Consider the following 13,327-nt stretch of genomic DNA (forward strand, 5'->3'; position numbering starts at 1 on the left):
CTAAATTCTTACTTCATTCGATATGAATTTAGATAATCTTTGTTATTGTCACAAGAAGGCTTACATTAACACTGTATTGAAGTTACTGTAAAAAAACCCTATTCGGCACCTGTTCGGGTACACGGAGGGAGAATTCAGAATGTCCAATTCACCTAATAAGCACGTCTTTCGGGAATTGTGTGAAGAAGCCGGTGCACCCGTAGGAAACCCGCGCAGACACGGGGAGAACGTGCAGATTCTGCAAAGGCAGTGAGCCAAGCCGGGAATCAAACCCGGGTCCCTGGCGATGTGAAGCAACAGTGCTAACCACTGTGCGACCATGCCACCATGTGTTTTCCTATTTCTCCTAACCTTTTTAGTAGTTAAAAAGCCTATTCTATCTTAAGAAAGCCTGGTTAAGTTGGCTTATTTTTCAACAAAATTATTGGGTCTAGAAAAAGAATCCAAGTGAAAGGGAACCTTGTTCGATTAAACCATGTTGCTGTCAGCAGAGGGTGGGTTGAATAAAGACATGGAGCCAGTCATCATTCCTCGCATGGGTTTGTAACAATTTGGGGGTATCCCAGCTGGGATGAGAAATCAAGGGTTCTTGCCTGGATCAACAACTTTTGGGGAATCTCACTTGGGGTTGGTTGTAATACCTTGTGGGGAAGACCAAAATAAGAGGATGCCAATATAAGATTGGTGCAAAGAAATCAAATAGGGAATTGAGAAGAAACGTATTTACCTGGAGATTGATGAAAGCATGGAACTTGCTACCACAGGGAGTAGTTGAGGCAAATAGCATTAATGCATTTAAGGGAGGCTAAATTTGCATGCGTTAGAAGGGTAAATGTAGAAGAGGGTTGTGCATATAGAGTTTGACAAGGAATGATGGGTGGAGGCTCGAGTAGAGCCAAAATGCCAGCATTTTGTGATGTATATTCTATGTAATTCTATTGGATCGAAGCTGAGTATAAAATAACTTTTCTGCCTCTCGTACATTTTCTAAGATCCTTGATTTTGAACAACTGAGTTATGAGGAAAGAAGGGTGAACTTTGGCTCTTTAGGTTTAAAAAGACTACCTAGAAAGGGCCTCATAGAGGTACATAGTATATCTGATTTCTTTCAATATTCTATGTCAAGTTAACCGGTCACAGTGAGACAACAGGGTGCTGATTCAAACTGACAAGGCAAATTTACAACTGCTGTCGAGATTTCTACATGCAGTGATAGACATTTGAAATGAACTTCCAGGTGCTGTAGTAGAGACAAGAACCTCATCATTTAAGGATCAGTTGGATGGTGAGTGGTGACTATAGATTTTTCTGGATGGATGAACTAAGGTGGGCTGAATGGGTTTCTTCATTAGCATTCATTTCTGAAGTTGTGACTATAAAAAGAGGGAGTTTCTATTTAATAGTAAGTTTAATTGAAATGACCGTAAGTGTTGTAACATTCAACGGACAGAAAAGTAAAACATAAGTAAGAACACCATTCTATAAACAGCACCAAATCCATCTAGAAAATCTGCTGTATTTTTGTAAGCTATTGTATATTTTTTACAGTTTTTATGGTAATTTGCATTTCAGCTGTTCACGTGTGGCATTTGATGCTGAAAAGCTTGTAAGTGTTATTTCATTTTCACTGCAAATTGATACATCCATGCACTGCTGAGGGACAAATTCTCAACAAATAAGATAGAGTTAAATGATAGCTATGGAAGTTTCTGATAAGTGTAACATTTAAAAATATTTTGGAAATGCTCATTCCTTTGGTTAGTTATAAGAGTTCTAGAAAGAGTTTGCAAATGAGGGTTTACTAATTAAAGACCCTTGTAATTATTGAAGTGTTGGAGAAGTTTAAGTATTAAATTGGGACACATTTGCAAGTCTTGCAGTTTTCAATATCACAACTGTTTTGCAAGTAAATGCAATTGCTCTTCACACAAAATTGTTACAAATTATTCTAATTGCCAAATCTTTTTGTGAATAATGCCGCTGGCAAGTGAATATTTCAGTTTAATTGATAGCCATTTTTAAGGCTGCTGCAAAGTACCTGTCCTAATTGGTAAAATCAGGAGTAAATTTCTGTGCTTGCTCTTTTTTTTAAGCTTCCTTGTTTTGTGTTTAAACTTGTCATGTACTTTGAAAACAGCAAAAATAATGCTTCAAATTAATCATGACATTCAAATGAAACATTTACATTCGCATGATTTTCCATTGTAATATACATCAGACTAAATTCCTGGAAATATGCAGACTAACTGTTGCTTCAAACGTTTTCCAGTGTTTAAGTAATACAATATGCTCAGAGCTGCATTTTATGAATTGTCGAAGACCAAAAAAAAAGTTTATTTAAGAAACTGTTATGCTGATCTCGCTCCTGCTTGTTTGTAACCAGGGCTGCAAATATGTCGGACAAAGATAAAAGTGAGCTTAAAGCCGAATTGGAGCGCAAAAAACAGCGTTTGGCTCAAATCAGAGAGGAAAAGAAAAGGAAAGAAGAGGAGAGAAAGAAAAAGGAAGTAAGTCATTAACTTTAAGCTGTATCTTCGCATCCTCCATGGATATATTCTCCCTGTACATATGCAGCATGCATTGTTTGAATTTTTGTAGTATTTGTCACTACCTTTATCCTGAAGGATAACAAAGAAAAATTTGTGCTGTAAGCAAATTAAGTGTTGCTTTTTGAGAGGTTTTAAAGTGGGGAATAGACAGCTGGCTCCCATTTATAAGAATATCTAGTGAATTTGAAACAGGTTTTTGTTTACGAAATGGGTATTGTTATGATCTGTGTGGAGTTTGCTCATTCTCCCTGTGTCTGCATGTCTGGGTGCTCCAGTTTCCTCCCACAATCCAAAGATGTGCGGGTGAGGCGGATTTGCCATGCTAAATTGCCCCCTAGTGTCCACGGATATGCAGGTTTGGTTATGGGGTTACGGGGTTACGGGATAGAGCAAATGGCCGAGTGAGTGGACCTAGGTAGGGTGCTGTTTTAAAAGGGTTGGTGCAGACTCGTTGGGCCGAATGGCCTCCTTCTGCAGTGTAGGAGTTCTATGATTTTTCCAGTAACCTTTTTAAAAAAACGTAGGCAAAATTCAAAATCCCAGTTATTAGCTAAATTAATAAAGCCACAAGATTCTACAGTTTCAAACAGAGCAGTTTTTAAACTATGGGGGGAGGTGGTGTACTGTTATTGTAGCTGGATTAGCAATTCAGAAACCCAGGATAATGTTCAGGGGACCAGGATTCGAATCCCACCACGGTAGGTAGTGAAATTTGAATTAAATAATTATCTGGAATTAAAAGTCTAATGACCATGATCCATTGTTGTAAAGAACCATCTGGGAGACTAATATCTTTCAGGGAAGGAAACCTACCATCCTGACCTGGCCTAACGTGACTCCAGATCCACAGCAATGTGGATGACTCTTAAAATGAGTTCAGTTGAAGGGCAAATAGGGATGGGCAGTAAATGCTGACCTAACCAGCGTTGCCCACTTCCCATGAATTAGTAGAAAAAATCCAGACATTTTGTCAAAACGTTTTGACAAGACAATTTGCAATGTAAGGAAAATTACTTTCTCCATGGCAATGCCGCTACCAATCAGAGTCCACTTCTCAACCAGCTGGACCGTTCATCTTGTACAATATAAATTTGTTGTTTTCTCTTTATATTGATATTCTTATAGATTGTCCTGATAAGCTTTGACAGAAGGTCTAATTTTTCAGCAATACTCCAGTTCTGTACTTGCAAATGACTATTCTAACACCCAGAATTAACATGAGTTAAAGATAAGTTATCTGGCAGATTGTGGTCAGATATAAACTATAAATTGCACATTAAATGGCAGCTACCACTAAGACAGCTCTTACGAATTGTCTCATCAGTCTACTCAGACTTTGGCGAGTACACTTGGTCACAAAGTCCTTCAGAATTCTTCCTCCTTCCTGACGAATTTCAGCTCTTCTCCGAGGAGGCACTGTGATCTCTAGCTGACAGAAGCTCACAACTAACCTGAGTTTCACAGGCACAATCTTCACAAATAGCATATATATGTCTGCAGAACCTGCTCAACTCAGTTTGGATAGACACACCATTGTTATCTTTAAATTATGGAAACATCTGTAGAAACTGTATGTTTTCTTTTCTTGATCTAGCCTCTGTTGTCTTCAGTCTTCAGCTTGCTTGTATTGCACTAGTGGACTTATCAACTGCTACTGCTCAGCTTGGACTTTTCTTTGTTCTTTTTATATCCTTTGAGCGTGTTCAGTTTGGTAGAGGCTTTGATTTCTGTTTATTTTTGTTTCCTTAAACCAGGGAGGATCATTTCCCTTTCTATGTTTACCTTTCCTGTTTCCTTTTCAGTTCAGTTTCTATTTTAGCTATGGCCTACCTAAAAAATTACAAATTAACAGATTCCCTCACGATGTAAACAAGAGTTGTGACGAATGTGGGAATTTCAGCTATATGGTGTAATAACTGTTTGGTACAGCAAGGGTTAAAAGCCTTAAAGTTCGTATTTGACTGCTGTAGTCATGCTTTAAAACACATCCTAGTTTGAAAGACAACAAAGATCTTGGGAGCCAGGGGTGCAATGAAGCCATTGTAAAAGGCTAGAGCAATCCAATTTTGTTTGGATTAAGGGGGATTCCCTGTGGAGTTAATTAGATTTCAGCGTGGTAAGATGATGTCATTATTGGGTGGAGCTAAGGTATCAGGTATTTAGCAGAAAGCAGGCCAGTGGAGTTCTAGATGAAGCTGTGAACATAAGTCAAGCATTTTTTTCTCTCTGCAGTTCAATTAAAATAGATTAGCAGTCTTTTCGAACAGTGCAGACTTGTCTGAGAACAAGGGGAGTTGAAACAAGCTAAGAAGCATCTTCTGAAGACATACAGCCAGAGTTTGACAAAATTCAGGTCTTTCTTTAAAGCAGTGGCACAAGATATTTCTTTCTCAAGAAAGGTATTCCTATGTGCTAATGGTAGTTTAAAAGTGGATTGAAAGCCTTTGTTTCAATATTCCATATCCCTATTTCTTAGTGAAATGGCATCTGTAGTGAGGTATCCTTTCCTCACAGTCTTACAAAATTAAAATACAATATTGGGGTTTATGTCCAATATCCTAGCCACTGTTTGGGTCTGGTCTGACACCACAATATAGTGGATCAAACTCTGCATTTGAAAAGATTGAGTATTGAGAAATTGAAGATAGACTTCAGATGATGTACGTAAGAATGCTATGACACAGCTTGATTGTCAGATTAATATTTCACTTTTAGCATTAGAATTAATCAAGGGGCTGTTTAGCACAGGGCTAAATCACTGGCTTTGAAAGCAGACCAAGGCAGGCTAGCAGCAGGGTTCGATTCCCGTAACAGCCTCCCCGAACAGGCGCCGGAATGTGGCGACTAGGGGCTTTTCACAGTAACTTCATTTGAAGCCTACTTGTGACAATAAGCGATTTTCATTTCATTTCATTTTCATTTTCAATCAGTTGGCTAAACATCACATAAGGCAAGAAATAGTTCCTGTGGAAGTCAATACGACACATTGAGATTAGTACTAGTGGAAGTACCAGCTATCTTATATAATAAATGTAAGCTGAAAGTGTACGGAGAATATGTTTTTTTCCATTAAGATTGGTCTCCTGAGGTGGAAAATATTAACCTAGTATTACAGAGTAAACATGGTTCTAAACTTCCTAATGTCTTTATTGATAAAGATAAGGATGTTTATGGAGTCTCCAGCTCAAATTAGTTGGCCATCATTGTTCTTGACTGGAATATGGTAGGAGTTGCAGACCCTCCCTGTGATTTGCTGATTTGGGGACTGATTTAGCACTTTAAATAGCATGCTGCTTTTGGTGTTTGACATGCAAGAGGCCTTATTTAGTCACTATATTAGATTTGTACCTCATTCCAATGTATTCCTTCTACTCATGCATGTGGTAGGCCAGTGTGGATGAGGGAAGTAGGTTATCTTTTGTTGGTGCTCTCCCTAACTGATGATGGTCCAATCTGGCAGTCAGGTCCCTTAGCTTAACTATTTTGGTCAATGGTGGTGCTACCTAGCTACTTTTGTGCAATTAAATCATCCATTGACGTGTAATTTTCCTTCTCCTACATTGAATGGGGTTAGAAGAAATTACAAAAGTAACATTGTGTATTTATCTTGTGTCCTATGTTTTTTTCATGTATGGAACAATCTGTCTGGACTCTATGCAGAACAATACTTTTCACTGTACCTCGGCACACGTGACAATCAAATCCAATGAAGTCATTTGAAATGCTTCATCTGTTTACATCGGTCTATACTGCTGATAAAGCCTACCCTGCAAGTAAATTTGCCATGTGCCGTGGGTGCAGACCCTTGTTTTCCTATTTACTTTAAAAATCATGGCTTTTATATTCCACTCAGAATGTTTATCATTCATAGCTTACATTTTTATAGCCTGCGAATCCTAAAGTGTGCAAGTTAAGCACCTGCATAAACTAATATTTTATTGATCTTCAGTTTATAAGGTAAATAATATTTGGAAGTGTGAACTCAACTTCTAAATCAAACATGTGGTTTTTTTTTAAGCATAAAGCAATATGCCAATAGGCATGGATAATACCTAAAGTACTTTGGCTTCCACAGTGATGTAAATTGCTGTGGGGATGCTAAATATTTAAATTGCTTCAGAATAGCAGAGTTCAGAGAGGTTTACACGTGTAGTTTAGTTGAATGATTTGATGGCTCAAACTTGCAGGTTCAAACTTTCAATTGTGAAACTTGAGATGCATTTTCTGAATGTATTTCTGAATGTAAATCCAGAATACCTCTCTCTTGTTGGCCAACAAGAGAGCAGCACGGTAGCCTTGTGGATAGCACAATTGCTTCACAGCTCCAGGGTCCCAGGTTCGATTCCGGCTTGGGTCACTGTCTGTGCGGAGTCTGCACGTCCTCCCCGTGTGTGCGTGGGTTTCCTCCGGGTGCTCCGGTTTCCTCCCACAGTCCAAAGATGTGCAGGTTAGGTGGATTGGCCATGATAAATTGCCCTTAGTGTCCAAAATTGCCCTTAGTGTTGGGTGGGGTTACTGGGTTATGGGGATAGGGTGGAGGTGTTGACTTTGGGTAGGGTGCTCTTTCCAAGAGCCGGTGCAGACTCGATGGGCCGAATGGCCTCCTTCTGCACTGTAAATTCTATGATTCTATGATAACAAGGCCAACCTCAAGAGTGTACTGCCAAAATTCCACCAGCACATCTCCTGTCCCACCAGGGGCGACAACACTCTTGACCACTGCTACTGAAAAATCAAGGGCGCCTACCGTTCCATCCCCCGACCGCACTTTGGGAAATCACTTTGGGAAAAACTTAAATGAGTATGCCACCGCCGTCACATACTTCATCAGCAACTGTATGGACGACTGCGTGCCAAAGAAAGCAGTACGTACGTTCCCCAACCGGAAACCATGGCTCAATCGCGAGATTGACTCCCTACTGAAGGACAGATCTGAGGCGTTCAAGTCAGACGACCCTGACCTATACAAGAAATTCAGGTATGACCTCCGCAAAGCCATCCGAGATGCCAAGAGAGAATATCAAACCAAGCTAGATTCACAGACAGTCTCGGCGGTTGTGGCAAGGACTAAACAACATAACGGGCTACAAAGCAAAGCCGAGCAGTATCTCCGGCAGCAGCTGAACTCCCCGATAAACTCAATGCATTCTATGCTTGGTTCGAGCAGGTAACCAACAATCCGCTGTCGAGTGCCCCAGCAGCCCATAAAGCACCCATACCCACCATCACAGCTTCCGAAGTCAGATCGGCCTTCCTGAAAATGAACCCTCTGAAGGCGACGGGCCTGGACAGGATCCCTGGTTGTGCACTCAGAGCCTGCGTGGACCAGCTGGCAGAGGTGGATTGGCCGTGATAAATTGCCCTTAGTGTCCAAAATTGCCCTTAGTGTTGGGTGGGGTTACTGGGTTATGGGGATAGGGTGTAGGTGTTGACCTTGGGTAGGGTGCTCTTTCCAAGAGCTGGTGCAGACTTGATGGGCCGAATGACCACCTTCTGCACTGTAAATTCTATGATAATCTATGAAAGGTGTTCGCGGACATCTTTAATTTGTCCCTACTCCACTCCGAGGTCCCCACCTGCTTCAAGAAGACCACCATCATACACCGCGGTGCCAAAGAAGAACCAAGCTACATGCCTCAATGACTACCATCCGGTGGCTCTGACTTCAGTCGTAATGAAGTGTTTCGAGAGGTTGATTATGAAGCACATCACCTCCATACTCCCAGAACGCCTTGACCACTGCAATTCGCATATCGTCGCAAAAGGTCCACAGCAGACGCCATTTCCCTGGCCCTACACTCAAACCTAGAGCATTGCGACAACAAGGACTCCTACATAAGACTCCTATTTATTGACTACAGCTCCGCCTTCAACACCATAATCCCAGCCAAGCTCATATCAAAGCTCCAAAACCTAGGACTCGGCTCCCCACTCTGTAACTGGATCCTCAATTTTCTGACCAACAGACCACAATCAGTAAGAATGAACAACAACACCTCCTCCACAATAGTCCTCAGTACCGGGGCCCCGCAAGGCTGCGTACTTAAGCCCCAATCTACTCCCTGTACACACACGACTGCGTGGCAAAATTTGGTTCCAACTTCATCTACAAGTTTGCTGATAATACGACCATAGTGGGCCGGATCTCGAATAACGACGAGTCCGAATACAGGAGGGAGATAGAGAACCTAGTGGAGTGGTGCAGCGACAACAATCTCTCCATCAATGCCAGCAAAACTGAAGAGCTGGTCATTGACTTCAGGAAGCAAAGTACTGCACACATCCGTCAGCATCAAAGGGGCCGAGGTGGAGATGGTTAGCAGTTTCAAATTCCGAGGGGTGCACATCTCCAAAAATCTGTCCTGGTCCACCCACGTCGATGCTACCACCAGGAAAGCACAACAGCGCCTATACTTCCTTAGGAAACTAAGGAAATTCTGCATGTCCACATTAACCCTTACCAACTTTTACAGATGCACCAGCGAAGGCATCCTATCTGGCTGCACCACAGTCTGGTATGGCAACTGCTCGGCCCAGGACTGCAAGAAACTTCAGAGAGTCGTGAACACCGCCCAGTCCATCACACGAACCTGCCTCCCATCCATTGACTCCATCTACCCCTCCCGCTGCCTGGGGAAAGCGGGCAGCATAATCAAAGACCCCTCCCACCCGGCTTGCTCACTCTTCCAACTTCTTCCATCAGGCAGGAGATACAGAAGTCTGAGGACACACACGAACAGACTCAAAAACAGCTTCTTCCCTGCTGTTACCAGACTCCTAAATGACCCTCTTATGGACTGACCTCATTAACACTACACCCTGTATGCTTCATCCGATGCCGGTGCTTATATAGTTACATTGTAAACCTTGTGTTGCCCTTTCATGTATTTTCTTTTATTCCGATTTCTTCCCGTGTACTTAATGATCTGTTGAGCTGCTCGCAGAAAAATACTTTTCACTGTACCTCGGTACACGAGACAATAAACAAATCCAATCCAATTGTACTTTTAAAATATTACAAGGAACATCTTCTGGACAATATAAATGAAAATCCCAGTTTCGCAAGCTTACTTGATCCCTGCTAGAAAGTTCCATGTGTGTGTAAAGAATGGTTTGGAATTGGTTGCAATGTTCCTCACAATTAAATAATTTGTCAACTGTTGCCACCTAGGCTAACACATGAAGAATCAACACTTTGGTGAGGTATGAAAAAGCTAATGACATCTGTAAAACTGTACTTCAATAGCTTCAGGAGAAAAGGGGTGAAAGTTGGTTAAAAGGAAAAATTGGCATGAAGCAAGTAATGCACCAAATTTATTGTAGAATAATACTGTATAATAATTCATGACCATATTTTGTAGAAGTATTGTATTCATAAGAAGTATTGTATTCATATTATTTCTATTTTAGGCTGATCAAAAAAAGGAATTGGTACAGAATGAAGAATCTGATATTGAAAAGAAACGAAGAGAAGCTGAGGCCTTGTTACAGAGCATGGGCATTACATCTGAGCCCTCTGTTGGTATGTATGTGGATTTAGTTGATAAGGTATGTTTCATTTTCAGGAACACATCGTCTTTCTCTTTTTGACTATTCCACTAAGTCCAGTGGAGCTTTGTTTTATTTTGCTTCATGGATGTCAGTTCAAAATGAGACTCGGATTTGAGTCGATGCTTACTAATAATGTACAATGGGAGTAACATTTGATATGTTTTTACCTGATGTTAGATTTGTTTGACACAACTGTCTAAACATGTCAGATTTAATCAGAGCGCAAGTTTAACAGATTCTAATTATTTCTGGCTTGCTGAAATATTGAGAATGAAAGTTTGTATTTTTTTGCCATTTTATTTAATCTATTTCTTAACATCAGTCAAAAAAATTAGCAAATGGTAACATTGCAAAATACTATACTTACCAGATATAATAGTGGGCTATCAGTAGATGGCAGTAGAGCATCATTCTGTTACACTGGACACAGGATATAATTATGAATAAAAATGCAAGCTCAACTGGAACATTGTTAAAATGAAACACAATGTTAAAAGAAATGTGTTACATATAATTTAGTTTCATTAGTAGTGATTTGTTGTGAGTTAAACCACAAATACAACACTTGTTCTATCTGGAGATGTTAATTGGGCCTGACAATGTTACTGATGCCGTTCTAAATTCATTGCTGCAAAGGCATAGAATGATATATAACAGATCTCCTGTGGTGTTGCTCATGATGAGTTGGTGTGCTACTTTTAATAAAAATTGCATTATCAATCTTGACAGCAGAGTGTTACATTGAGAGGAAATACAGGCTATATGAAGACTAGTAATATATTAACAAGTGGATTCCCCCTTGATGCAGCTGACTATGTTGGAGGGTGTGGTTTCTCTTTTAATCATCACTGGTGTCTTGATGTTGCTGTTCCTTTGTCTCTTTCCTTTCTCCTTATAAGATATTCTTTAAAACTATGTTCTTGCCAAGCTTTTACTTACCTGCCCCAGTTTTCCTATGTGGTGGGTTGAGATAGTGTAGTGGGGACAAGAATGGAGACAGCCATACATATGCTACACTTTTTGGTGGAGAAATGCAGCCAACAGTGGCTTCCTTCCTTCCTGCTTTTGTTTTCACTCTTGCTATAATTCAATCTTCTACTCATTGGTCTTCCCATTACTGTCTCATCTTCTTGTCACACTTAGCTCCCATATATATATCTCTTTTTCTTTAGATTACTTGCTCAACTCATGGATCCTCTTTGTCTTTTCCTCACTTCCTTATGCTTCCATTCCCTCCACATCTATTTTAATTTGCTCTCCTTGTCGGCAGGACTGGAATTATGCTTCTAGTTGTCCCCATCCTCAACACCACATCTTTGCAGGTAACCCCCCCCCACCACCCCACACACACCGCTTTGCCTCTCTCCACTACCTTACCTGATTAGCATCGCCAGAATCTTCCTCTGCTCTTGGATCTACACATCACTGTTTTAATTGGCACAGTTCTCTCCTCGCATCCCCGGTTTTCCCACTATTCCTCAACCTGTACCATTCGTCCACAGTACCATTAACAAATCCAGGCTAAGCTGCTAACTCACAATTCTTAAGGTGCGCATAGTGCTACAAATATAGCTCTTTAGTCTCTTAAAGCAAATTGCCTATTCCTATCTAAGTCCCAGGAACATGTGAAGAAAGAGAACAAACAAATTTAGATATAGATTTATTTCACGTGTACTGAGGTACAGTGAGAAGTATTGTTCTGCATACAGTCCAGACAGATCGCTCCATACATGAATACATAGAACATACTATATTTGCACAATGTAAATACATAAACATAGACATCGGGTGCTGCATATGGAATATAGTGCTACAACTGTAGAGAAGATGCAGAGAAAGATCAGTTCAGTCCATAAGAGGACCATTCAGGTGTCTGATAACAGCAGGGAAGAAGCTGTTTTTGAATCTATTGGTGCGTGTTTTCTAACTTTTATATCTTCTGCCCAATGAAAGAGGTTGGAAGAGAGAATAACATGGGTGGGAGGGGTCTTCGATTATGCTGCCTACCTTCCCAAGGCAGCGGGAGGTGTAGACAAAGTCAATGGATGGGAGGCCAGTTCACATGATTGACTGGGCTGTGTTCACGACTCCCTGTGGTTTCTTACGGTCTTGGGCCGAGCAGTTGCCATGCCAAGCTGTGATGCATGTGATGCAGCCAGGTAGGATGCTTTCTATGGTACATCTATAAAAAAGAAACAGCACGGTAGCATAGTGGTTAGCACTGGCTTCACAGCGCCAAGGTCCCAGGTTCGATTCCCGGCTTGGGGCACTCTGTGCGGAGTCTGCACGTTCTCCCCGTGTCTACGTGGGATTCCTCCGGGTGCTCGGTTTCCTCCCACAAGCTCCAAAAGATGTGCTGTTAGGTAATTTGGACTTTCTGAATTCTCCCTCTGTGTACCCGAACAGGTGGCAGAATGTGGTGACTCAGGGCTTTTCACAGTAACTTCATTGCAGTGTTAATGTAAGCCTACTTGTGACAATAAAGATTATCATTATTAAATTGGTAAGAGTCATTGTGGACATGCCGAATTTCCTTAATTTCCTGAGGACCTCAAGGCGCTGTTGTGCTTTCTTGATCGTAGCGTTGACGTAGGTGGATCAGGACAGATTGGTGATGTTTGCACCTAGGAATTTGAAGCTGTCAACCATCTCCAATTTGGAACCAATGATATAAGAACATAAGAATTAGGAACAGGATTAGGCCATCTGGCTCCTCGAGCCTGCTCCGCCATTTAATGAGGTCATGGCTGATCTTTGTGGACTCAGCTCCACTCTCCGGCCCGTACACCATATCCCCGAATCCCTTTATTCTTTAGAAAGGCATTATCTTTTTCTTAAAAACGTTTAAAGAAGGAGCCTCAACTGCTTCACTGGGCAAGGAATTCCAGAGATTCACAACCCTTTGGGTGAAGAAGTTCCTCCTACACTCCGTCCTAAATCTACCTCCCCTTATTTTGAGGCTATGCCCCCTAGTTCTGCTTTCCCCGACCAGTGGAAACAACCTGCCCGCATCTATGCTATCTATTCCCTTCATAATTTTATATGTCTCAATAAGGTCCCCCTGCATCCTTCTAAACTCCAATGAGTACAGTCCCAGTCTACTCAACCTCTCGTCATAATCTAATCCCCTCAACTCTGGGATCAACCTAGTGAATCTCCTCTGCACTCCCTCCAGTGCCAATATGTCCTTTCTCAGGTAAGGAGACCAAAACTGAACACAATACTCC

The 13,327-nt window shown here is 41.3% G+C and overlaps 1 protein-coding gene across 2 annotated transcripts in view; it reads left to right on the top strand.

The window, feature by feature from the left end:
* Positions 1–1,572: 1,572 nt before the first annotated feature.
* Positions 1,573–13,327, top strand: part of LOC140391400 (cytoplasmic dynein 1 intermediate chain 2-like) — a 135,340-nt gene continuing 123,585 nt past the window's right edge. The window contains exons 1-3 of one of the 2 annotated variants that reach the window (XM_072475943.1): positions 1,573–1,606; positions 2,384–2,507; positions 9,960–10,071. In XM_072475943.1, coding sequence (XP_072332044.1) covers positions 1,593–1,606; positions 2,384–2,507; positions 9,960–10,071 — 250 coding nt within the window. In that variant the 5' untranslated portion in view covers positions 1,573–1,592. The remainder of the gene's footprint in view (positions 1,607–2,383; positions 2,508–9,959; positions 10,072–13,327) is intronic. The other variant, XM_072475948.1, reaches the window with a different exon arrangement.

The sequence above is a fragment of the Scyliorhinus torazame genome, chromosome 2 (genome assembly GCF_047496885.1).
Source record: "Scyliorhinus torazame isolate Kashiwa2021f chromosome 2, sScyTor2.1, whole genome shotgun sequence".
In the NCBI taxonomy this organism is placed as follows: domain Eukaryota; kingdom Metazoa; phylum Chordata; class Chondrichthyes; order Carcharhiniformes; family Scyliorhinidae; genus Scyliorhinus; species Scyliorhinus torazame.